The 27825-nt window shown below is 39.2% G+C and overlaps 1 protein-coding gene across 3 annotated transcripts in view; it reads left to right on the top strand.

Moving 5' to 3' along the window:
* The window catches only part of LOC100567919 (broad substrate specificity ATP-binding cassette transporter ABCG2), a 41603-nt gene extending 14770 nt beyond the window's left edge, over positions 1-26833 (top strand). For all 3 annotated transcript variants that reach the window (XM_008111033.3, XM_008111032.3, XM_003221245.4), the window contains exons 3-16: positions 4592-4651; positions 5740-5854; positions 6096-6248; positions 7606-7763; positions 8968-9119; positions 12578-12682; positions 13192-13436; positions 16560-16642; positions 17490-17579; positions 18193-18317; positions 19392-19546; positions 19910-19999; positions 21684-21778; positions 23300-26833. In XM_008111033.3, coding sequence (XP_008109240.1) covers positions 4592-4651; positions 5740-5854; positions 6096-6248; positions 7606-7763; positions 8968-9119; positions 12578-12682; positions 13192-13436; positions 16560-16642; positions 17490-17579; positions 18193-18317; positions 19392-19546; positions 19910-19999; positions 21684-21778; positions 23300-23447 — 1774 coding nt within the window. In that variant the 3' untranslated portion in view covers positions 23448-26833. The remainder of the gene's footprint in view (positions 1-4591; positions 4652-5739; positions 5855-6095; positions 6249-7605; positions 7764-8967; positions 9120-12577; positions 12683-13191; positions 13437-16559; positions 16643-17489; positions 17580-18192; positions 18318-19391; positions 19547-19909; positions 20000-21683; positions 21779-23299) is intronic.
* The last annotated feature ends 992 nt before the right edge of the window (positions 26834-27825 follow it).

Raw genomic sequence — 27825 nt, 5'->3', positions numbered from 1 at the left:
TACAATGGTCTCAGTCTCCCAACTAGTACGTTGGATGGCAGGGGGATTTGTAGTCTAAAAAATAAATTTTCTCATGCTCTAATAATTATTGTTATAGGTAAAAGTTTTCCCCTGACATTAAGTCAAGTCGTGACCGACTCTGGGGGTTGGTGCTCATCTCCATTTCTAAGCCAAAGAGCCAGCGTTGTCCATAGATTCCTCCAAGGTCATGTGGCTGGCATGACTGTTAATTATTGTTATAACTATATTGAATTCATAATCCCTATGAATTTGGGATTGCAGATCAGCGACTGAGGCTGAGAGAATAGCAGCTTCTTTAATACTATTAAATGAGTTCCCAAACTTAGAAAAGATTCAGACCAGAGACGTCTTGGTTTATAGTTCAGTTTCTTGGCCATTAACATGTGGAGGTTTACAGTATAAAATATCATTTATCTTTCTAAACCCACAGTTAATTTATGAGAGAAAAGCATTATTGCTTCCTTTAGTTGTGTAGGCGGTTGTAAGCCAATGAGTTCTCAGTTCCACCGACAACTGATCTTGAAAAGGTTCCTTTTTTGAGACTTCTATTTGCCATTCTCAGTTGAAGATAATCCTCTGTACACTTGCAAAGGCAGATGTAGGAACACTGCATCTGATCTGCGGTCACTATCGAAGTACAGTAGAGTCTCGCTTATCCAACATAAATGGGCCGGCAGAATGTTGGATAAGTGAATATGTTGGATAATAAGGAGAGATTAAGGAAAAGCCTATTAAACATCAAATTAGGTTATGATTTTACAATTTAAGCACCAAAACATCATGTTATACAACAAATTTGACAGAAAAAGCAGCTCAATACGCAGTAATGCTATGTAGTAATTACTGTATTTATGAATTTAGCACCAAAATATCACTATTTATTGAAAACATCGACTACAAAAATGCGTTGGATAATCCAGAATATTGGATAAGCGAGTGTTGGATAAGTGAGACTCTACTGTACTTTAATGTGGCCCCCTTTTATTTAATTTCAGTGGATTGTATCCACTGCTGGCTTTATGCAATTGGACAGTAGTTTTGTTTCACTTTTTGCCAATTCTACTGGTTTACTGCAGCCTTCCACTCTATGTCCCACACTGATCCAAAGTGTCATTTATTAAGCAGGAGTGATTTTATGGGTGTAAGGGGAGTTACAATGTGAAATAGGTCAAAATCAGGTGCTTTGTTTTGTGCAAGCAGATGCGTTTTCCCCTGACTCTCTTGAACATAAGCTAGTAAGCGAAACTTTTGGCTTCCTTAAAAATTGCACAATATGCAATGACAAGGATCAAAGTGGAGCACTTAATCAGCAAGAAAAAGAGAAATCTCTGGTGCTGACATTGGTGTTCTGCCAATCATGCCTGTAAGAAGCATGCTGCTGTGTAGATAAAATAATACAACGTATTGAGCAATTAATAGCATTTGATCGTCCAGTCTTGGAGCAGAAATCTTGATATAATGAGAGCATGACATGACACTTTTCTAACAGGACTCAGTACCAGTATTTTCCTGTTGTCACCAATTATTTCCTCCATATGAGAAGGTATTGTCCATATAGTATATTCAAGACAGATTTTCAAAAATAAATAAACAGATAAACATCACAAGGTCACTGTGAAGTCTTATATTGTTCCAAGAAAACTTATTTGTGAAATGGATTTGCTATTGACAAACAGCTGCTAAATTTGTTTTGTTCGACACCAAATTGTTTGTCTTCTTCAAAATAAACAAAAAAGCAACCTCAAACAGATAAATTGCTGCCCAATTTCAAAGATGCTAATCTCTCTAGAAAACAGAGTGAAAAACCTAGAACATGGAAATGCTACCTTTTAAGACTACATCTCCCAGAATTCCCAGACAGCCTGGCCACTAGCTGTTCATGTATCAAACATGTAACATTCACCAGCTCTTAGAAATCTTGACCAGTATAAGCAAAGCTATTTCTGTAGACACAGTTCTCTCTTTCACGTGTGTTTTACTTGTTTGGAGTTCAGCCTTAGTATTTGATTTCCCTTTGGTCTCTGAGCATACAAAACCATAAATGTTCAATATTGTTATAAATAATTAACCGCGTTGTGCTGCCATGTGTGTGAAAGGTAACAGACTCTCTTCCTGTGCCGGAGTCTGTAATGTAAGTTACACAAGCTGAAACAATGAGTTATGAAACAGGTTATCTAACAGTTATGTATTGGATTACTGTACAACTCCCCAAATCCTTAAATCAGCTGTTGGGATTACTACCTTTTCCCCATCCAAATGTGCCACCTCTGCCCTTTTTGTGTTGTATGAAACTGGAAATGTCAGAGTTAAGTTTACATAATCAGGGACCGTGTCGATCAGGCATGGGCAAACTTTGGCCCTCCAGGTGTTTTGGACTTCAACTCCCACAATTTCTGGCAGGTGTTCCTTATAAGATTGTCCTCCACATTTGACAGGTGTACCTTATTATAAGGGTTTTTTTTTCTTTTTTGGGAGATTGAAAAGTTTGTCCCTTTTAGTACTGGCAAGTGCTTGTTATTAGCAGGGATGCCTCCTATCTGAAGGCAGGAAAGCTTGCTCCTTATAGAACAGGTATGAGCAAACTGCAGCCCTCCAGGTGTTTTGGACTTCAACTCCCACCGGCTAGTAGGAATTGTGGGAGCTGAAGTCCAAAACGCCTGGAGGGTCAAGTTTGCCCATGCCTGATGTAGATGCACCCAAAGGTTAAATGCTGAATCTCAAGATTCCACATATTATTGCTCCTTGATTCAGTTTCTTACCTGGTGCATTTACACTTTAGAATTGATGCAGTTTGATGCTACTTTAAATGTCATGGCTCACAACCATGGAATCAAGAGAGCTGTAGTTTCACAGCCTCTTTAGCCTTCTGTGCCAAAGACTGCAGATGCTTCAACAAACTATGACTCCCATGATTCCATAGCATTGAGCCATGGCAGTTAAAATGGTGTCAAACTGCATTAATTCTACAATGTGGATGCACCCTAAGTCACCATGACATGTCAAGCTGTTCTGAACTGGGCTCCCTCTTTTATTTTCATTACTTCCGTTTGCTTTACACTGAGTGCTAGCTGAATTGCGTTGCTCTTATTGTGTGAGAGGTAAAAGGGTCACTCCCTGCCGATTGTTCCATAATATGCACTTACATAAACTGAAACAATGTGTTATGAAAGCAGTCATTCTCAAACCACAACGTGTCATAAAATTAATGTTAACATTTCACATCTGTGGGTCTAAGGCTGTTGGAACTGTTGGTTTATTTCCTTCATTGCTTTTCACAGGATATGAAAATATTTGAAAAGACAATGTAGAATTTTTGATACATAGAGCAATGAATTTCATTTTTGTTTTACACTCTAGAAGTTACACTAATGATAAGGGATCTTCCATATGGAGCAAATGTATTAGGTGGTGGCAGTAGTTGTTGTTGTGACTGATGGCATCTTGCACCATCTGTAATATCTTATTCCCACCAGGCAAGTGGTTTTTTTTTTTTTAATTCAGAGACCTATAAAAAGTTACAGGGGTCCCCGGTGGCACAGTGGGTTAAACCGCTGAGCTGCTAAACTTGCTGACTGAAAGGTTGGTGGTTTGAATCTAGTGAGCGGGCTGAGGTCCCTCTGTTAGCCCCAGCTTCTGCCAACCTAGCAGTTCAAATGTGAGTAGATCAATAGGTACCTCCAGAGGGAAGGTAATGGTGCTCCATGCAGTAATGCTGTCCATATGAACTTGGAGGTGTCTACGGACAATGTTGGCTCTTCGGCTTAGAAATGGAGATGAGCACAAACCCCCAGAGTCAGACACGACAAGAATTAATGTTGCGGAAAACCTTTACCTTTACCTATAAAAAGTTATAGTGAATGAGTGAATAGAGATATTTGCACCATTACATCGCAATTCCTAAAGATAAGGTTTAAAAACCTATGTGTTTATTTAAAAGAGAGAACATTGCCTTTCAAAGCGTAGGATCACCTCAGCAATTAATGTTATGTTCCTTCAAGTTGTTTCCAACTCATGTCAACTTCTAATGTAAAGCTATCACAAGGCTTTCTTGGCAAGATTTGTTCAGAAGATGTTGCATTTGCCTCTTTCTGACATTGAAAAAGTGGGATTTGTCCAGTGGGTTTCCATGGCGGAGCACGACTTTGAACCCTGATCACTTTAGGGACAATATGAGTTGGAAATGAGTTGATAATATGTAAAAACAAACCCTCTAGGACTGACATTGAAACTGAAAGGCTAAAGGGTGTACTGTCATAATTGAACATCAATTTCCTCCGTTTCTTCCTCTTGTTCATTTTTCTCGCTTGCTTACTCAGCCCCTCAATAGGAAAAAATAATGGAAAAATGTTGTAGTCACCCCATACCTGCATCCCAATTCTTGGAAGTAAGAAGAAAATGAAGTTTAACTTTGTGTTCTGAATATTGATATAGTCTTACCCTCCAGATTTCACCTTTTTAGTCAAGCAGTGCTCTTTTTTAATTGACTTGAAATGTGATTGATTTTGATTCACAGATGTTATGTACCAGTGAAGAAATGGATCATGTTGAATGGGCTATTTTTGTTTTACAGTGGCATAATGAGACCTGGTTTGAATGCAATCCTGGGGCCAACTGGCAGTGGCAAATCTTCGTAAGTCTTCTAATAATTAATGAAAGGGGTTCATTTTTATAAACACAAATTCTTAGATAAAATCATAATTTCATAGAATAATGCTCAGGAAGGTGTTTGTCCAACTCTAAACAGTTTTGCCAGAATTTTGTCTGTTTCTGCAATTCTGATATAATGCTGTAGGCATCTCCCTGTTCCTCTGTGATTTTCTGTGGTATTTTCTCAATGATGGTTGCGTACTGATGAATGACAGCTATTAAGTTGTTTACTGTTATGATCTTAACTGATGTTCTGGGGTTGCTAATATAGGCTTATTTGCACATTACCTACCATTTCTTGGCTGTACTCTACACTAAAAGGTGCAGATGTACTATTGATTTGTGGGTTGCTTGCTGTAACCTATCACAGTTACCTTGAGTGTTTCCAAGCAAAGGTTTTAGTGTACAATTGTACTTCTTCAAACACAGAAGCTTACTGTAGAGATATACAAGCCAGACTCCCATTTGTAGCTGTTTACGTTTTGACAGGGATTCTTTTGACTTTTCCCCCCCAACTTTTACAAACAAAAATGAGCAAGAAGCTGTACAGTATTTTTTGCTTTGTGTTGAAACACATATGAAAATGTCATTGTGCAATTTCTCTACTATGGAACTTATTTAGAAACCTCAGAATCAAATGATATGTGTGATTTATCTGAGTAAAGTGAGTGTGCAGCTTATTGTGTGAATCGCAGACTGGGGGAAACCTGAGCAAGTTTGAACTGCAAGATTTTGGGGTGGATATCTAAACATTCTCTGCATGAAAATCTTGGTAAAAATGTCTTTTCTGAAGCTACTGTTTGCATTTCAAAAGAAGTGTTTATTGGCTTATTGAAGCTTTAATTGAAAAACAAGTAGTTGCTTTTAGAAATATGATTTATGACAAGACTGCACTCGAGACTCTAATCCATATGGTTCTAATATTGCTCTGTCTCCATGGCACCTGTTTATATAACAAAAACCTTACAAAATATTTGCAGTTGCTGCAATTTCTAGTTTGGACACTAATGTGTTTTATACACGAATAAGGTCACCTGTGACACAGACTTTTTAAAAATCTTTTTCTTCTAGTCTTCTGGACATTTTAGCTGCAAGGAAAGATCCTCATGGCCTGAGCGGAGATGTTCTCATCAATGGTGCTCCTCAGCCGGCCAATTTCAAGTGCATGTCTGGATATGTAGTACAGGTAAATTATTATCTCTGATTTTATTATTTTATCATTCACACAAGGCAAAGATATATCAGAAACAACTAGTGTCATATGTAGACCAGCTCCCTTTCAGCATAAGCTGTGTATATTTGGAGTTAAAGACACCATTGGCATGGCAGATCAAGGGGGAAAGTGGTGTTTACAGGGAGATCCACTTGTGTGCTGCAGGGAAGCATGTGCCTAGAAGTGGCCTAGAAGTTTCCTTTGGACTTTTCAGGATGACGTGGTGATGGGGACCTTGACTGTGAGAGAGAACCTTCAATTCTCAGCAGCCCTCCGACTGTCAAAAACTGTGAGGCAGAGAGAAAAGAATGAAAGGATTGACCAGATCCTGAATGATCTGGGCTTGACAAAAGTGGCAGATTCTAAGGTAATGGCTTACTATGAAATATTTCCATTTATGAATTCATTCTTTTTGGGAGACGATTTTGTGAGTTGTATTCCAAGAAAGTAACTCCTCCAAGGTCTGTTGTTACAAAGTACTTTATGCAAAGTTTTAAGACAGCCAGTGTTGTATAGCTGTTTGAGTGCTGGACTAAACCCTGGGATGCCAGGGTTTATATCTCCACTTGGCCATGGAAACCCACTGGGTGAACTTGGGCAAGTCACTCTCTCTCAGCCTCTGAGGAATGTCAGAGGAAACTATAAATAAAGTCTGCCAAGAAAACCCTGTGATAAGTTCACCTTTAATGTTGCCATAAATTATAACTGATTTGACAGTACACAACAAAGAAATCATCCAAAGAGAAGAATTGCCAAGTACTTCTCCGACTGCTTACTGCTGTCCATAATCTTACATTGGTTTATTTCTACATGGCTAGGACTTCGTTGCATACACATTGAATGAATAAAATAGGACATTTTAAATATTTTTTAGTGCAACTCATACTTCATTTATTTATGATATTCATTAGCTATTCTTCAGCCAATATTCTTGGAACAGCTTGCAATCATAAAAATAATACAATGCAATAAAATATTCAATACTATACAATATATAGGAGGGTCAATAATATTCTTAGTTTTAATATATGTTGATCAGTATCATTCCTTCTCCTGCGGAAAAGTTCTTGGCAGCTGAAAAAGATTTTACCCGCTTCCAATGAAAGGATACCAGACAAACCTTCTTCGGAACACAGTTCCATAAGTAGGTGCTAGAATGGAAAGGGCCTTGTCACCTTAGATAATAGAGGAATTGAAATTAGGTCTTGGAAGCTGGCATAATAACCCTTGTGCTGGCTGAACTGCTGATCTGAAGGTTGGATTGCTGATCTGAAGGTTGCCAGTTTGAACTCGATGGAGTGAGCTCCTGTCTGTCAGCTCTAGCTTGCAGGAACATGAGAGACTCCTCCCAGCAGGATGGTAACACATTTGGGGATCCCCTGGGCAACGTCTCTGTAAACAGCCAATTCTCTCACACCAGAAGTGACTTGCAATATGTTCTGAAGTCGCTTCTGACACAATTAATTTTTTTTCAAGAACACAAAGAAGACTAAATAAGCATACTGGCTTCTGTTTTCAGTTTTGTGTACTTGGAACAGAATGTTGTGTAAAAGCATAATTTAGCACAAGCCAAAAATGAGCTACTGCACACTTTGGTCTCATACCCTCCTCCACCACTTCCACTTTTGAATTTGGAATCAACATTTCTATATGAAACTAGTCTGTCTTGAAGAGTTTCCATAATATAGCCAGATGATGCCATGAAAATACTTGTCTCACATTAGGTTGGAACCCAGTTTATTCGTGGCGTGTCAGGGGGAGAGAGGAAAAGAACTAATATAGGAATGGAGCTCATCACCGACCCTGCCGTCTTGTTCTTAGATGAGCCAACCACTGGACTGGATGCCAGCACAGCCAATGCGGTGCTGTTGCTCCTCAAAAGGTAATTGCTTAGGCAAGGTGGCATAATTTCCCTTTCTGCATTTAGTAAACTGGACAGCAGTTGCTTCAACTGGAATAAAAAGAAGCAAGAGTCCAAGTCCATTTTGCTGTGTGATTTAATGAAAATGTGCATATTGGACTTGCATTGAAAGCTGTTTTCAGCTGTTTTTTTCAAAATGCATTTACCATTATTTCATTGCCACTGTGCTTAAAATGTCCCACTGCATTTAATGCTTAATAATGTGCCAATATTTAACATGCAAGAATAGAGCAGTGCTTGATTAAACCCTGATTTTTAAAAAGTCACGTGGAAGCAAAATAGCTATCAAGTGTGGGATATTGAAGTCAAATAGAGTTTTTCCTGGCTATAGAAAGAAAGCAGTGACAAGAAAATAAGAACTTATTTTGGAAAGAAGTTCCATACCACTGCAAAAGAGAAGGCCAGAGCAGTTAATCAAGAACAAGGCATATACACTTGTGGGTTAATTTGTGATATGTTACTGATGCTTTCTCTGGGTGCAATTACACTGTAGAAATAATACAGTCTGACATCACTTTAACTGATATGGCTGAGTGTCATGAAATCTTGGGAGCTGTAATTTGATAAGGACTTCAGCCATAGAGTGCAGGTGCAATTAAAGTGGTGTCAGACTGCATTAATTCTGCAGTGTAAATGTATCCTTAGATTGCTTTACCTCATAAGTGTGTTCTGACTTGGGAAAAGTCCATATATGCATCCCAGAGCTTCTTAGGTAAAATGTGAGATACAACTGCAATAAATAAAGCAAAATTTAGTACATAACATAAGCCATTTATCTCTCTGTCTGTGGATATGTATAGCCCATTTTTTCATAGTTATTAGTGTTACTCTGGCTATCCTTACTATTTTAGGAAGAGTAGCAGCTCATGATTTAGGAATCTGAACATTCTTTAATGAGATGTAACCCTTTTCACAGTCTCCCAATCTGCCTCTAACAATGCAGACTGCATAGCTGCCGAATGAGAGAGCTATGTCGTCTGTTTCCTTTTATATTCTTCACTGAATTCTTTTGTGAGGTACAGTTCATGCTTTCCCTCCAACAGTGTGGGTTTGTAGCTGCCTTATGAAGTCAATATACAGTAGGTCAAGTGAAATCAAACTATTATGATTGTGTATTTGTAGCCCGTTGACCTCTTTCTTCTTCTTCTGGCTGCTTTTTCTGCAGGATGTCAAAGCAGGGAAAAACAATAATCTTTTCCATCCATCAGCCTCGATACTCCATCTTCAGACTATTTGATCAATTGACTTTGCTGGCTGCAGGAAGAATGCTGTATCATGGGCCTGCTCAGAATGCCCTGGATTACTTCAAATCCATTGGTAGGTTTTCACAAGCCACTCTACTGAACTCCATGGAGCACAGAAGACCAAACTATGAATGATTTGGGAAGGGATCTCCCAGTTCTGCTTTTACTTCGATTTTGGGCAATGCTATGAATGAGAGGGAAACCCCGGTGGCGAAGTGTGTTAAAGCACTGAGCTGCTGAACTTGCAGACGGGAAGGTCACAGGTCATAGAATCATAGAATCATAGAATAGTAGAGTTGGAAGAGACCATATGGGCCATCCAGTCCAACCCCCTGCTAAGAAGCAGGTTCAAATCCTGGGAGCGGAGTGAGCACCCGCTGTTACCTCCAGCTTCTGCCAACCTAGCAGTTCGAAAACATGCCAATGTGAGTAGATCAATAGGTACCACTCCGGCAGGAAGGTAACAGCGCTCCATGCAGTCATGCCAGCCACATGACCTTGGAGGGGTCTACGGACAACGCCGGCTCTTCGGCTTAGAAATGGAGATGAGCACCAACCCCCAGAGTCAGACATGACTGGACTTAACTTCAGGGGAAACCTTTACCTTTACCTATGAATGAGAGACCTTCAGGGGCCAGCAACAGCCCTGCAAATCTTTCAAACATAGGCTTTCTTGACTCAATCAATCCATATACAACAGTATCCTTTTCTTTTCCTATAGACTACTGCTTTACCCAGCATTATTGTCTTTTCTATTGAAATGTACTGTCAACCTAGGGTGATTACATAGAGTACTTTTATTGCAACTTTATAATTTCTGCAACCAATACCAACTTAGTGGAGAAGAATACTTTTGGATTAGTAAGTGTTTGCAGGGCATATGTGCGCGCACACATGTTTGATCCATATTGTGACAAACCTTTTGATTGCTCTGTGGCCAGCTTTGACCAGTACTTGGATGGAAGACCAGCTATGTGTACTAGGTTTTGTAGACTATACTTCAGAGGAAGGAACTGGCAAAACCACTTCTGAATATTCCCTGCCTTAGAAAACCATATAGAATTAATGGGAATGCTATCGATCAACATGTGACTTGAAGTCACGTACAATCACAGAAAAAGGAAAATATATTAGAAGACAATCTGTTCCCTATCTCCTGGCATCATGAAAGATAGTCATTCCTAATGGTGCTTTGAGATGGGGCTTTTATTCTGCACCTTCTTTTCCTCAAAAATGAGATTTCAGGGTGGTGGAGAAAAGGGCTGCTATCTGTAAGCTTCCGGTGTTTTCTTGCAGCTTTCTCTCTTTCACCTTACAACAAAGTGTTCATGAAAGTGGGAAAAACAAAACTTATGCAATTCCTTTTGACTGGTAATGCTAAAAGCTTTGTTTGGAAGCAACCTATGAAAGGGGGCAAAGCATTTGGATTTGTAGCTTTCTCCTTATTACCCTTATATTCAATTTAAAAAAAAAAAACTCAGGGCTGGGAAGAATGGCACAATTAGAGAGACATTTTCCTAGGAAAATTTTAAGACTGCTGCTAGAGAGAACTTCTAGGTGAGTTGTGCCCATTGATAAAACATTATTGCTAAGCAGGTAAAATAAAATCACAAAAGAAGAAACAGTGTCATTCTAGTACTGCCATTTAACTGGACTGTCAAAATCCAGCATAAAGAGAATGGTACAGACAGCCAGGCAAACTATATAATCCTTCAGGATAATAGTATCTCACATTACAACGTGTGTGCACGCTTATGAGCTGTGGAATTCTTTGTACTTTATAACACGATGCAATTTGCACTAATACAGATTTCTGTGCAGAAAAAAACATGTCAATGCAAAAAACCCAATATTCTTTGCACAGGGATCTGTGTATTTTGTGCAAAGTAGATGCTTTCTCGTCAAACCCCTACATTTCTGCATAAGAAAACCTTGTATATTTTTTGTACAAAGGAATTTCTCCAACAAAGTCCTGAATTGCAAATAGTCTTTAAATTATTCATATTCTTCCAGGGTAGACAATTCATTGTTTTGCCTGTGGGCATTAAATATTTAAATTCTTAGATGTTACATTAGATGGACTTGTGGAGTTTGATATATAAAAGCTCATTTATGCTATGTGGTCCATTCTGGGGAGAAGTGTACTGTATAACTTTTCTAATTTGAATTGGCCTTTGCTGAGCTCTTGAAAAAGGCTCATATTTTGACAAATTATGAGGAGATGGAAAAGCCACAAATGATGCAACACCGTCCAAGAATGCGTGTCCGTGCCCCTGCTTTTAATGTTGAGGTTACTTATGGCCAATCTTAAAGCCTTCGACTGTGTGGATCATAATAAGTTGTGGCAAGTTCTTGGTGGTATGGGGATACCAAGTCACCTTGTCTGTCTCCTGAGAAATCTGTATAAAGACCAAGTAGCCACAGTAAGAACAGATCATGGAACAACAGACTGGTTCAAGATTGGGAAAGGAATGTGGCAGGACTGCATACTTTCACCCTCCCTATTCAACTTGTACGCAGAACACATCATGCGATATGCGGGGCTTGACGAATCCAAGGCTGGAGTTAAAATTGCTGGAAGAAACATTAACAGCCTTAGGTATGCAGATGATACCACTCTGATGGCTGAAAGCGAGGAGGAGCTGAGGAACCTTATCACCAGGGTGAAATAAGAAAGTGCAAAAGCCGGGCTGCAGTTAAACATCCAGAAAACCAAGATTATGGCAACCAGACTGACTGATAACTGGCAAATAGAGGGAGAAAACGTGGAGGTAGTGACAGACTTCGTATTTCTAGGTGCGAGGATCACTGCAGATGCAGACTGCAGTCAGGAAATCAAAAGATGTTTACTTCTTGGGAGGAGAGCAATGGCCAACCTTGACAAAATAGTGAAGAGCAGAGACATCACACTGGCAACGAAGGTCCGCATAGTTAAAGCAATAGTATTCCCCATAGTAACTTGTGGATGCGAGAGCTGGACCATAAGGAAGTTTGAGTGAAGGAAGATAGATGGTTTTGAACTCTGGCGTTGGAGGAAAATCCTGAGAGTGCCTTGGACCACAAGAATATCCAACCAGTCCATCCTCCAGGAAATAATGCCCGAGTGTTCACTGGAGGGAAGGATAGTAGAGGCAAAGCTGAAGTATTTTGGCCACATCATGAGAAGGCAGGAAAACTTGGAAAAGATCACGATGCTGGGGAAAATGGAAGGAAAAAGGAAGAGAGGACGACCAAGGGCAAGATGATGGACAGTATCCTTGAAGTGACTGGCTTGACCTTGAAGGAACTGGGGGCGGCGATGGCCGACAGGAAGCTCTGGCGTGGGCTGGTCCATGAGGTCACGAAGTGTCGGAAGCGATTGAACGAATGGCCAATCCATGAACTTGGAAGAGCTCCATTTGACCCAACCCCTACTAATCATTTGGAATCTGGCTACTGTTAAGAGATGCTTTTAAAGATGTTTATCCCAAGTGATTTGCAATAGATGTTGCAATGATTACTATACCACTTGGTCCTTTTATTTCTTTCTAGGTTACGAATGTGAACCATACAACAATCCCACTGATTTCTTTCTGGATGTCATTAATGGAGACTCGACAGCGGTGACTTCAAACAAGAGCGAGGAAATTGATATAGGTAATATGCAAAATGTAGTTTGGTTTTAGAAGAACAACAACCTTGAGAGAATTAGAAGCTATTTTATTATTTATCTAAGCTCAATATTCCTGGATATCAATAGATACTGCCTTTATGTGTCATGTCTTTTTTGTTCTTTAATTTTGGCTTTTAATTACCTTTTTGGATATTTTTGTTCTTGTTTCACTGTGGTTTAATATTATCCCACATTTCAAGCTACAACCTTCTTATCTCTAAATAAACATTTGGTCCTGCAGGATTTGAATATACAGCCCATCCTATTCATAGCTTTTGTCAAACTAGCTACTCTATGTTGGTTTTTACATGAGTATTTACAGTTACCCTCAATGTTTGTTAATATTATTTAGTTATTTCAGCTATTGCGTCTTTCATTCAGACATAAGAAAATCAAACCAGAAGTGAGGAACAAAGCACTTGAGTGTGATCCCTACTGATCCAGAGGATCTGAATAAACATAGCAAATTTTCTCCTGTCCCTTTACTTTACAGATAACATTGATGAGCACCTTGATCGTGATAAGTCATTGGCAGATCAGTTAGCGGAGACATATGCCAGCTCAAATTACTATCGAGAAACAAAAGCTGAGCTAGAAAAGTTATCTTTCTCAACAAGCAAAAGAGAGACCACATTCCGACAGATCACCTATACCACATCCTTCTGCCACCAGCTCAAGTGGGTCTCCAAAAGGACTTTCAAAAATTTGCTAGGCAACCCACAAGCTTCTATAGCACAGGTAATCCGAGCCATTTAAATGTGTTTTATATGATTTTGATCATATTCTTTCAACACATATACCCATTTATATTTACTTACAAAGCTGGTAGTAGTGGTTCTTCCAAGAAATAAATGAGCCAATCTTCCTTACCCTGTTGTAGTCAATATGTTGGCCCTTATCTCTCATCACCCCCAGTTTGGTTATGAAGAAGATGACTTTAGGTTTGGTTTTTTCCAAGTGGTTTCTTTTTTGGAGGAGTGACATATGTACTGCAGATTCAAAGTCCAGATGACAACAATGTTTGTCACAACCCCTTAGAAAATTTCAGTGGCACCCATGTTCCTTCTCCATTTTTTCCTTTGGGGATGGGTTGTTCTTGTTGTGTGTTTTCAAATCATTTCCAATTTATGGTGATCCTAAAGTGACTCTATCAAAAGGTTTTCTTGGCAGCTGCATAAATGTAATGGCATGTTCATATAACATTCCTATCATTAATTCTGTTTCCATTGTTTGTTGTCATAATTTGGAATATGCAAGACAAAGGAAGGAAAAGGAGGAAACTGGGACCTTTTAAAAGCAGCTGAAAAAGTGGGACAGCAGAAGATTCATTCAATCTGTCCCTGCCAAATCAGAACAATTGGCGGACATAGTTCAGCAGAGCCCTGGGCCTGTTTGGTCCTTCTGACTGAGGCTTTATTAAAGACATCATTAGCTCTATTTGTTTTCTTCTTAAAGCTTTGCTTTTGACAGGCCCAAAATCTCCTGAATCCCTGAACCTCAGCCTTTGATTCTGTGTGTATGTTGATATTATGGAGATCCTTCTTAATTGCTTTGTAAAAGCTTGACCTTGTGACAAGAATTATGCCCTTTTTGGAGCCTTCTAATCTTCCAGGGTTAAGAGTCCTGACTCCCACACTCAGCCCATCATGCCTTCCCCATCGTGTTTGATCTCTCTATCCTCATTAGGAATGGATTTGAAAGGCAGTCTTTAAATGCTCCAGAGTCTGCTGAGCCCCCTTGGCTAAGCTTCTCAAATGGCCTTGCTATGATCCTTGTTTTCCACCACAATTGGCTTAGCGGTTGGATTATCCTTGACATTTGGTCTTTTCGGCAGGTACTTAGCACTACGGTACCATGGTTGAAGGGCTCTTCAGTGCTAGGGTTCAAGTTCTGCTTCTTCTTGTTTTTTTTTTTTTTACATGAATGAAAATGCCTGATACTACCATCTTAGCTGAAAAATTTAATGATCTCTGCTTACTTTTTTAAATGTGAAGTCTAATTACTTTTTTCTGCCTAAAATGGAGTTCAAATGTGTTCACTCCCCCACTTCCAGAATCAAGTCCAACATTTTCTAAAACCCTTACTCCATCATTCAAATATTAGTGTCTGTCCTCATCTATCCGAATAATAACCAGAATCCTACAGTTCGTATGGTTGTAAAGAGAACTTCGGCAGGAAATTCAGAATACATTTAGTTGAACATGGACTAGAGCCTATTTGAGAGCCTATTCCATGGCAATTCAAGCAGCAGAAAATGACTGCAAAGCAAACTTTGGCAGAAAACTCTGAGCACATTTGGCTGAACTCAAGCTAGAGTCTACTTGAGCATCTACTTTATGGTGATGCTGGTTGCTGCAGAACATTTGCACAGTTAATGCTAATGTGCCAGCTGCGCCTGTTCCTTGTGACATTTGACTTGGCCACGAGTTCATATGCCTTAGTTACATCCCAGTTAGGTTACTGCAATGCAGTCTACATAGGGCTGCCTTTGAAGAATATTTGGAAACTTCAACTAGTCCAAAAAGCTACAGGAAAATTGCGAACAGGTGTTAGTTACAAAGAGTAAATAACTCCCTTATTGCAACAGCTCCACTGGCTGCTGATCTGTTTCTAAACACAATTCAAAGTGCAGGGTTTGACCTATTTGGCTCAAATCCTGGCTATTTGAAGGCCCTTGTCTTCCTATACAAATCAGCCTGAGTTCTACAATATGCATTGGTGGCACTTATCTCTACCCCACTACCTTTATGGCATTTTTTGTCCTCTCCAGTCTTGCAGAGATTTTGGAACCCCTTCCTTGGGAAGTTTAGTGCTGTTTTTTCCTTGCTATCCTTCCAGCAGCAGATTATGAGATTTTTATTTTAGGAAATCTTTGGAAACTAATTGAACAAAAATGACCAGTGAAGGTTTGGACAGCAACTCTGGAGACTAAGATTCATACCATCACTTGGCCATGAAACCCACTAAGGCCCCTTCCAGATTGAATTGGATTATATGGCAGTATGAACTCAGATAACCCAGTTCAAAGCAGATATTGTGCATTATCTGCCTTGATATTCTGGGTTATATGGCTGTGTGGAAGAGCCCTATGTAACCTTGGGCAGATCACTCTCTCTTAACCTCAGAGGAAGGGAATGGCAAACTTCTGCTGAAGAAATCTTTCCAAAAAAACTTATGCCATAGGGTCACCTTAGGATCTCTATAGGTCGAAATTGACTTGAAGACACAAAACAACTATTTTAATTTAGATTTTAGTTAGTTTTAACTTGTTATTTAACACTGCTTTAATTCATAGGCTTTTAACTATATGTTTTCATTGTATTCTGTCTCTTTGTAAGCTGTCTTGAGCTCCATCCTGGAAGAAAAGGAGCATTTCTATATAAAGCATAGATGGGTGTGATTCTGATGTAGTCCACCCCAAAATCTGATCTGTTAGGATATTATTGATACTACAGCATGAAATGCTCAGTGTGAGATTCAGGCTTCTAGTCAATGTACTCTGTTCTCCACTCTTTTCCTCTCACCATTTATCCTATTCTTCCTCCTCAAGGCTAAGTCTTGACCTCTGTGATTTTATGGCCGATGGCATAATAAATATGCCCTACAATAGCCTTTTTATGTTATTTCACAGTTATATTTGTCTACAGCAGTGGTTCTCAACCTGTGGGTCCCCAGATGTTTTTGGCTTACAACTCCCAGAAATCCCAGCCAATTTACCAGCTGTTAGAATTTCTGGGAGTTGAAGGCCAAAAACATCTGGGGACCCACAGGTTGAGAACCAGTGGTCTACAGTTCTGTAGTTGACACCTAGTGCTGTCTGCACCAATACTGCATGCAAGTCAATGCCACTTTATGTTTCAGCTGTGTGTCACCATTTTCCTGGGGCTGGTCGTAGGTGCCATATTCTTTGATGCCAAATATAACTCTAGTGGTATGCAGAACAGGTGAGTAGTTTGCAGGCTGTTGGATAATAAAATGTATGTTATGCTTTTCATTACGTTGTGAAGCAGCCAGTGTTACAGCTCACTCTTATGAAATCAGGTAATATATAGTAAGGATTCAAAAAGACAGTGTGTAACAGGATTACATCCTTACTCCAACCACGTTTCACTCCCATTTATTTGCACTGCCATTTTTTTGCTCTAGTTCCTCGCTTAAATTTCTAAATTTTATTATTCTTGCCTTTTCTATTGCCTTATGCAAACCTGTGCTCATTCCTACTGAGAGTCTAGAGCAGAGCTTTCCAAACATTTTGTGCTGGTGACATTTTTTAGATATGCATCATTTTGCGACATAGTGATCCAATTTTACTAGCAGACTGGAGATTAAATCCCTTATAAGAGATACGGACACATGCATAAGTTGCAATAATGAAACATATGGGAACACCACATATCACATGAATATTGTACATAAATATAATATTTAAAATGTTTGATTTATTGCTTATTTCACATAGACTCAAAGGTTTCATGTTATGTTCGTGTGACACACCTACACATTGCAGTGGACACAGTAATGTGTCTTGACACACAGTTTTGAAAGCTCTGGTTTAGGAGAAAAGTAATCAAAAGGTGGCATATATTGGGACACACCATTGCTGGGGTCATCGCCTGGAAATGGACTAAAGAGAGGGTCAAGTGGTAGAGGGATCAGCTGAGGACATTCAGGGAAATGTTATGCGTATGAAGACAGAATAGTGGCTTCTTTCAGCACATTCCAACCCCCCCCCCCCCAAAGTCTGATTTTCCAATATTGATTTTTATGGAGATGATCTGTATTTTTCCACAGAGTTGGTGCCATGTTCTTTTTGACCACCAACCAGTGCTTCAGCAGCATCTCTGCCATTGAACTGTTTATTGTGGAGAAGAAAATATTTATGTAAGTACACCACCACTGAGTAGGTCATGCCAGCTGTCAATTAGCACCCACTGCTTGAGAGGAGCCTATTGAGACTCTAATATGCTTCTTTATGATAATAAAGCTATTCTCGCTATCTTATCAAATGTGATTTTGGGGTGTAGGTGCAGCTGCAGACTTGAACTCTTGTGATTAGCCATTAGAAATTTTAACCACTGAATAAAAACCTTTGCTAAGTGGAACAAAGAGGAAACAAAATGATGGGACTGAGAAAGGAACTGTAGTCATGCAAAAATAACTTTTAAAGTATAGATAGCTCGTTATGAACAGCAAAAAACAATGTAACACTAATTTTATGACAAAATAAGTGTCATATAAGTGGTCTCCTTTATATGACAAACATGCTATTTCTGTGACTGATTAACTGCTACAGTTTCTGCCAATGGACCTGGGAATTGCAGATCAGTAGAGAACAGAACTATCTCTGTTCAATACCACTGACTCTTGCTATTCCAGACAAAAGCTCTCATGACAGTTGATGGGAATGCATGCACTATCTGTTTCTTTGGCTTCCTCTGGGTGATGTTTTTTAACTAACAGATTTTATTTGCTTATATTTTGTCATTCTATTTAGTCATGAATACATCAGTGGATACTACCGAATTTCTGCGTATTTCTTTTCAAAACTAATGGCTGATTTAATACCCATGAGAACTTTGCCAAGCATCATCTTCACATGCATTGTTTATTTCATGATAGGTAAGTAAATATATTGTTCTCAAAGCTGTACAGTAGAAGATTTCAGGTTTGACCTGCAATACAATATTGCAGTGGGATAGGCTGAAACTCAGGCTTTTAAGTAGCCAGTCATGCCTTCTGATACAATGCAGGAGGTCCTTGGTAATCCACTGGGGTTTAGTTTCAGGACCCCATGTGGATACTGAAATCTGTGGATGCTCAAATCCATTTATATACATTGGTGATGTTAAATCCTGTCCCTTATATAAAATGGCAAAATCAAGATTTACTTTTTGGATTTTTTAAGAAATTATTTCCAAGCCATGGATGGTTGAATCTGTGGATGCATAATCTGTAGATATGGAAACCAACTGTTCTAGTCTCTAAACTTTGCACCAATAGCCATTCTGTGGTCTGTTGAATGGTCTCAGTGCACTGTTTTCCTCTCCTTGAGGATTTTTTTCTTTAAAGTTTTTGTACTTTACTTGATACTATTTCAATCCCGATGAAACCTACTTCTTGTGCATGGATGGTATAGTTGTGGCTTTATTAAGTTCCACTCTCTGAGAACCGAGTTTGCTGCTGGTATATATAGTATCTAAAGAAGGTTAAATAAGCAAAGTCAGATGCTAGGATTAGCTCTGCATTTAAAAGCAGTGTTCCCTGAAGGGGTAAGACATCGGATCCTCAGAACCCGGGCTTTTCTTATATCTGCATTTTGCAAATGAGCTTGCTTGCTGGAGATAAACATAGGTTTGATTTGAAAATCTAATTTCAACCAAGTTCTTGGGAAGTTTTAGAGCTTTTTCTCTAAAGCAGGGGTCCCCAAACTAAGGCCTGTGGGTAATAAATTTCAATCTCAGTTGTTGTTAGGACAAGGGAGATTTTTTTAAAGCAGGACTTACGGAAAAATAAAAAGGCATCTAAATGAAAATAAAGTGTGTTTAATGGACTGAATTCAGTTGTTAGATCCATGTAGAGAAGCTCACTGAATCAATGGGAACTAGGGAAGTTGACACTAACAGACGTGGTCCACAATTTGACAAAGAAAAGGTGAAGACTGACACTTCTTTTCCCCTCCCCCTGTTCACACAGGTTTTAAACCAACAGCATCAGCCTTCTTTATAATGATGTTTACCATGATGATGGTCTCCTACACAGCTACTTCGATGGCACTTGCGATTGCTGCAGGGCAAAGTGTGGTGTCTGTGGCTAATCTGCTCATGACCATTGCCTTTGTTTTTATGATTGTGAGTATTTTTGCTTGCCATTTTGCTAGGCTTGGGAAATGAGAGGTTTGTGACATTTGTCACTTGAAACAACTGGAAAACTGAATTATGTCACTATCTGGACATATAGCTTGCTGGCCCTAAATAGACTAAAGGCCTTTACATTTGAGGCCCCATTTATACAGCAACTATTGCCACAATAAAGAAGATCTATTAGTATTTCTCTGTTGGGTGCTGAGATGGACAGCTAACTGACTCTATATGCCTTATGAGAGATATAGCAGCATTTTGAATTAAGCACAAACACATTTTTAGGTGGAGAGAGGGACTTTAATACAATGATAGTATATACTTTAAAATACTAAATTATGGTTTTATCTCCAGATTTTCTCTGGGTTGTTGGTAAACCTCACCAGTATCCTGCCCTGGCTTTCTTGGCTCCAGTATTTCAGCATTCCTCGATATGGCATGACTGTAAGTACAACACTATCTTGTACAGTAGGCTAAAAATGCTATTCAGAAAGCATCACTTCTATTTATAATGGAGTAGTGATCTGAAACTACGCATCAGACCAGCTCAAGCCTTACTTTATTGGCCCCATAATTTCACATTGATTTGACCAGTCCATCAAATATAATCCTGTGGAATTGACAGAGCTAGGGCTATTCGTTGCTTTTAAAAGAAAAACCTTTTAGAAGCTAGGCAGGTATGTAACATGGATCACTGAGCATTTGTATATTGAGTAACTTCTTGTCTATTCCTCTGCTTTTCCACTTATATAAAAAAGATGCCTGCTCATATTCACAATTTTTAAACAAAGCATATCCATAGCAAAATAGGTTTTAAAAGAGGACACACTCGATAAGTGTTGAGAGTATTTTCTATTGCCCTTGGTGCTCTTTAGAAAAACTTTTCCCAGCTTGGTTGCAATTTTTAAGATGTGTTGGATGACAAGTTTTGTAACTTCAGCAAGCACAACCAATGCCCATCTTGCCTGGGAATGATGGGAATTGTAGTCTAACCCATCATCCTGACCTGACACAATTTTAGTTGCAGAATGCTTTATAAGTTATTGGGTAAAGCTGTCCTGCAAAAGACTGAAGCAAGATCCCAATTCTGCAGGGATCATCCTGTATCCCACACTGGTTAGAAGAGAAACAATTCTCATTCTGCTTTAGTGAAGCTGAACTTCAACAATTAACGTGAGCTCACTGAGGACATAGCTATATATAATGTTAATGAAATGATTAGCAGTGAATTAGCAATGATAAATGGGGAGAAAAGCCCTTCTGTTCTGCTTTATCACGGGGTTTAAACTTGTCTTATCTTTATAAATAAAATGTAATGTCCATCCATTAGGGACATCATATCTCCCAAACTATTCCACTGACAGATATGAAATTTGTACACAACATAGCATTTGACCTGGAGAGTGTTTTAAGATTACTCTCATAAACCTAACCCACCTGAGAAAGGTAAAAGCAAACCCCAAAGCAATGGCCAATCAATCAGCTCCACCCATAGCTACCATCCTAACAGATGGCTCCTCCCCTTAGCAATGGCCAAACACTCCCCTCCACCTTTAGCAACCGTTGTAACAGACAGCCTCTCCCCTTAGCAACAGCGCAAGCAATGGCCAAGCAGTCTCCACTCTTCAGCAACCGATGTGGGTGGGGTCATACAGTGCAAGGGGAATGGACTCCTTGAGTCTTTCCCCCCCCCTCATGAAGACCTCTCCCTCCTTCAGCCCCTTAAGTGGAAAAAGAAAGGGAAAAGGAATAGGAAGGGACCTGAGGCTTTTGGAGTGGTAGGAGTTGAAGTCCAAAACACCTGGAAGGAGGGCCCAAGTTGGGCAATGCCTGCAAAGCGCTCTGCTTATAACCAGAGGCACCCTGGTACCCACCTCTTTCCCTCCCTCCTCTCTCCCTCCAAGGATGTTGCTCAGAGGATGCCTGTATGTTCTATCTAACCAGACTGGGCCACAGCAACACGTGGCCGGGTACAGCTAGTCTATAAATAAAAAATGCCATATTGTACACAGCAACCTGCCCTTGATTTCCAACTAGATTGTTAGTCAGATTATTATGATGCCTAGTTATTATATTTGGTGCATGTATGCCTTTTTTAATTGAGTGAATATGTTCCTTACTTTTAAAGGCACTCCAGATTAATGAATTTACTGGTCTTGATTTCTGTGGCCCAAGGGACAATTCAACCAGTTCTCAGTGTATAGATAATAGTACACTTATCAAGTAAGTACAATGCCCTTTTATTTTAAACAATCATATCCAGTAATTTGGAAGCACCTGTAATCCTAGCAAAAGGATCAGTCATGTTGATGTATATTTTTGGAAACCTGCTAACTCAAAACAGCATTAGAACGGAAAGGAAAACTATGATTTTAAATGTTATATGGCAATCTAGGATAATAGTAACATTAATGGATACACTCTTGAATCCATTTATATGAGATTCAAGACAACCCAGCCCAACCCCTTGTTCCCAAATGATGCTTCCTTATACAAAAGATTTTTGTTGCTTTAACTATTACAGAACTCAATGTTACATAGAAGATATACAAAGTACAGTTGAATAAGGTTGCTGTATGTTTTCCGGGCTGTTTACAGTTGAATAACTAACATTGAGCTTATGCATATGGCCTGTTTAAATGCATATAGGAGTCCATGTCTATTTTGTCTACTTGTACTGCACATCCTTACAACTTCAGCTGTAATAGGAATTACTATTATATAGTGCAGCCCTACATGGAGATGCCAATAATTGTTTGGATGCAAAGAAAAGGTTCCACAACAAAGTTGTGACCCTTCTTGTATGCAATGCAAAGAAATGGCTTTTTGAGCTTTTTCCTATTCTTTCTCTACTAAGCTACAAAGTTGCTGGAATCTCTAGGCGAAAATAATTTTACAGCCTAAGACAACAAATCTTGGTGTCTTGGTTTTTAGACCTGTTCCTAGTGTTATTTAGGGTGCTGATTCACAAAATTGCATTGAATAGATCGCATCAGTTCTAGTTTCTTAGATATACAGTAAAGTCTCATTTATCCAACACTCACTTATCCAACATTCTGGATTATCCAACGCATTTTTGTAGTCAATGTTTTCAATACATCGTTATATTTTGGCGTAATTACTACATAGCATTACTGCGTATTGAACTACTTGTTCTGTCAAATTTGTTGTTAAACATGATTGGTGCTTAATTTGTAAAATCATAACCTAATTTGATGTGTAATAGGCTTTTCCTTAATCCCTCCTTATTATCCAACATATTCGCTTATCCAACGTTCTTCTGGCCCGTTTATGTTGGATAAGTGAGACTCTACTGTAGTTATGATTTTGTCTCGGTGAGGAGATGACTGGTAGATGTTCTGTACCTCAAAAAATATAACTGAGAGGGGGAAAGTGATCCCATTTTTGGAATCTGCAGGTCAAATATACCCAAAAAGAGGTCTACTATTTGAAGTACCAAAATATGTGTTGGCCAGTGTTATGTCTGTTTATGTACCTTCAAGTCACCTGCAGACATATATTGGCCACCCCAGGGTTTTCTTAGGGAAAGACTACTCAAAGGTAGTTTTTCTAGTTCCTGAAATATAGCCTCCAGCACCTGATATTTGCTGACAGTCTCCCATCCAAGTACTAACCAGGGATGATTGTATGTACTTTCCAAGATCAGATGGGATCTGGTGCCTTTGGGGAATTTAGTATACAATGAACAGTGGGCTAATTCTCTAAACCTCCACTCCTTTACAGATGCCTTGGCGATCAATACCTCAAAGAGCAAGGGATTGATGCAACTTCATGGGGTCTGTGGCAGAACCATGTTGCATTGGCTTGCATGACTGTCATTTTCCTCACAATTGCGTATCTGAAGTTGGTCTTCATGAAAAAGCTCTCTTAGACATGTAGACAAGACTGTGATCCAGCAAAGAAGCTTGATCCATATCGGATGCTTTGGACTATATTCTTCATCATCTCCAGTGCACAGGGCAATGAAGACTTATGCACAGGGAGCACCAGTTTGGCAGAAGACTGAGCTAGAAAATGGACTACTCCATTGTCGACCTACTCTTTTTTATTTCTTGATAAAACTCATCATGAACATAATGGCATTGCCAAAATTTGGCATTTTTTTACATTTTCTCATTTGTTATACTGACATCCTCCATGCAGTAATCAGAAGGCAGAAAATCATATTTGCAGTGTATAAGTGACATAAACTAATCAAGACTTTGCAAGCTTCATAAACTGAAACAAGAGAGAGTTAAATTGAGTCCTGCTGAAAGCTATGGGCAAAAGGGCTTAAGTCCTTCAATTAATGGCCCAACAGCATCCTATGGAGTCCCAGGAAAGGCATTTCTCTCTCTCTTTTTTTAAATTGGTTTCTTCTATACATAATTAAAAAATAAAGAAGCAGGGGGGGGAATCACTCAGGGGGGGGAATGGGGGGGAGTTGGGTAAGGTTCAGGGGGGGATTCGTGCAGAGTAGTGTGCGGGGGGGATGAATGGGTAGAAGGGTTTGTGAGGTGATTTGATTTGTAGTGAAGTCTCTTCTCTTGATGATTCTTGCGGTATGCTATTAGTAAAGTTCAATTTCCCTGATTTGGGTGAGTCCTTAAGTCCCTTTCGTTGTTCACTCCTTTCTTAACCTTATATATTCCTCGAAGTTTGACCAGTCAGTTTCTTTCATTGGCTTTCCTTGTTGTTTCTTCATTAAGAATGTCAATTTGTCCATGTTTCTTATTTCCCATATCTTCAATAACCATTGATCTATCGTTGGTATTTGGTTTGATCTCCATACTTTTGCGAATACAATTCTGGCTCCTATTACTAGATAGTTTAAGATCTTTTCCTCATTTGTCTCTAACTTTGCGTTTGTCAATCCTAGTAGGTATAATTCTGGTCTCATCTGTATGTTCTTTTTCATTATTTTCCCACATTCTTTATGTATTTCTTTCCAGTATTTCTTTGTTTTGGCACATGTCCACCACATGTGATAGAAATTTCCCTCCTGCTTCTGACATTTCCAACACTTTATTTGTATATCTTTCTTGTAAAGTCCTAATTTTTTCGGGGTAATGTACCATCTGTACTGCATTTTGTATTGATTTTCTTTTAGGTCCGAGGCATAGGTGAATTTTATCTTTTTGTTCCATATCGTTTTCCATTCTTCATATCTAATTGGTCTCCCAATATCTCTAGCCCAATGAGTCATGCATGCCTTTACGTGTTCTGTTTCCGTATCCCATTCTAATAATTTTTTATATATTTTTGTAACCGTCTTATTGTCAGACTCCAAAAATTTTTCCCATTCTGAGTCTTTCATCATGAATCCGATTTGTTTGTCCTGTTTAAATTGCTCCTTTATTTGTCTATAATGGAGCCATGTTAATTGTGGGAATGCTTCCTGGATTTCTTCTTTAGATTTTATACAGTAATTGTTGTCCTGTCTTATTAGAAAGGCATTTCTCAGCAAGAGAGCTGCAGTGCCTCACAATTCAACAAGTTTCAGGATTACATAGGATGCAGGCATATATATATATGGCATCATAGTGCTATAACTGTTAAATGTAAAAGGGCCCCTGCATGGGTCATGATTCCTAAAAGACTGGTCGCCTCACACTTTGAGGGATGGTAAACACGTTGTCCCAAACGGGCTATGCTTGGAGCAAGAAACGTGAATGTTGAAAAACAATTTTTGCAACATTGTACTACTTTTATTTTGGAAAGCACTTTTTGGCATGTTCAGAGAATGTGTTGCACAGATGGGTCTACCTACACTCATGACCTTCCACTCGTATGTTTGGTAAATGCACAGAGGGAGCAGGACTAATGTATTTCCTGGGGATCTGTCTCCATCACCATGGTTTCTGCTGGCTCCTTCCCCATGGCTCCATGTGTTTGGCATGATGATTGAAAAAAAGAGAGACTAAAGACTTACAGTGATATGGCCAGCTGTTAGCTCTCCTTCTAGTTCAAAATTATTATGAACATGATGATTTGGATGGATGGGGCCTTCTGAATATCAGTGTAAAGTCATTTATGGTCAGCTAACAAGGGCCCTATCTACACTGCCAAATAATGCAGTTTCAAACTGAATTATATGGTTAGTGTAGACTTATATAATAAAGTTGAGTGCATTATGAGTCTACACCAGGCATGGGCAAACTTTGGCCCTCCGAGTGTTTTGGACTTCAACTCCCACAATTCCTAACAGCCTACCAGCTGTTAGGAATTGTGGAAGTTGAAGTCCAAAACACCCGGAGGGCCAAAGTTTGCCCATGCCTGATCTACACTGACCATATAATGCAGTTTAACAGCACTGAACTGCATTATATGCAGTTTCAAGCTTTATTATAGGCAGTGTAGATGCAACCAAGGTTAACCTATCAGCAAACACATAAAGAGCAAACTACATGCAATATAATAACTGATATTTCTATTTCTTACACTGAACACAAGGAAGTCTGTGGGAGGGGGTGACTGCATGAAAAGAAAGATTGGGAGGAATGAATCTCTCTTGTGGCTTCACACTCCATTGAGCTTGCCCGCATTATCAAATGAAAGCTATTATTTCACTGCACTGTTGTATTTAACACAATATCTTATCCCTTACTTACTCCACCGTAGAAGCCAATCAACGAAGTAGTATTCCTCAAGGGTAATTAGATATGTTTCTGTTTGTCGTATTATATTCATCACATGAAGTGTTTATAAAATATAACCCAATAGCTGACGGATAACTGCTTATTAAACATGCTTGATGTAAATAATTGTCCTCTTTGAAGTACAATCAAATACAGAGTATTATTAATTCTACAAGGTTTTTTTATTATTAAAGAACAAGAAAGCTTTCTTGTTATGTTGCCTCTTCGTCCCATTCTGAGCCAAATATATATGATGGTTAAGATAGGGGTTCTACCTCCACTCTCATGTCTTGATTTTTGTATGTAAAATTTAAAGTCCACTATTGGCTAATGGCCTTATTTAGAATCAGCCAATTCAACTGGGAAGCATTATTTGTGGTTCTCATCACTCTGGGGAGGTGAAAAACAAAAATGTAATACTGTTTTTGTGCTGTTCTGATCTCTCGTAATGAATGGACTGATCAAATTCCGGATTAAGTTGTTTTATTCCGTCTTCTTATGGAACAATGTGGCTACATTTGCTTTTTCCTAAAGACTGTGAGCCTGATGGCAAGAGGAGATGATATCTGTTTTTTTCCTGTTGTACAACACTTTGTTTCTGTAGCTATTTTGAAAATAATAAAATAGCAGAATGAGTGGATTCCTGTATCATACCATCTTCTAAGCATGCCTGTGCTAGGAAGAGACGTCACTGAGAGCAGAGCAAGAAATATCTGTAGCAGAGAAAGTTGGAAAAAGCAGCTTTTAAGAATACAGTTAAAGTGAAATGCTGACAAGCTGGAATGTGTTCAAAGGAGGGTGACTAAAATTATCAAGGATCTGAAGAACGAGCCCTATGAGGAGCGGCTTAAAGAACTAGCCATGTTTAGCCTGCGGAAGAGAAGGCTAAGAGGAGACATGATGAGGGCCATGTATAAATAAGTGAGGGAAAGTCATAGGAAGGAGGGAGCAAGCTTGTTTTCTGCTGCCCTGGAAACTAGGATGCGGAACAATGGCTTCAAACTACAGGAAAGGAGATTCCACCTGAACATTAGGAAGAACTTCCTCACTGTGAGAGCTGTTCAGCAGTGGAACTCTTTGCCCCAGAGTGTGGTGGAGGTTCCTTCATTGGAGATTGGATGGCCATCTTTCAGGGGTGCTTTGAATGTGATTTTACTGTTTCTTGGCAGCGGGTTGGACTAGATGGGCCACGAGGCCTATGATTCTATGAATTCTTAAGTTCAACACTGACCATGATAGATGGGGGATTCAATGAATTGTAGTGCACAAAGTGTGTCCCTCCCTCCAGTCTTATATAAGATTAAATCAGATACTGTTTGGTTATCTGTTAGTAACAGAAAAAGTAGTTTTCCCAAACTTCTGGGTGCTGCAGTTTACCTGGCTTGGCTCAAGTTAAGCACTCATTGAAATACTCATTCAAGTTGACTTGTTATGATGACCCTATGAAATTAATTGTATTTTCGTAGGCAAGGGATATTCAGAGGTGGTTTTGCCAGTTCCTTCCTCTGAAATACATCTACAAAACCTGGTATTTTTTGGTGGTCTCCCATCCAAGTACTAACCAGGGCTGACCCTGCTTAGCTTTTAAGAATAGTCAGGATCTGGTGCTTTTATGATATTTAGCAAATATTT

The sequence above is a fragment of the Anolis carolinensis genome, chromosome 5 (assembly GCF_035594765.1).
Source record: "Anolis carolinensis isolate JA03-04 chromosome 5, rAnoCar3.1.pri, whole genome shotgun sequence".
Taxonomy (NCBI): Eukaryota; Metazoa; Chordata; class Lepidosauria; order Squamata; family Dactyloidae; genus Anolis; species Anolis carolinensis.
The sequence above is the reverse complement of the archived record's forward strand: the minus strand, read 5'-3'. Positions and strand labels throughout refer to the sequence as shown.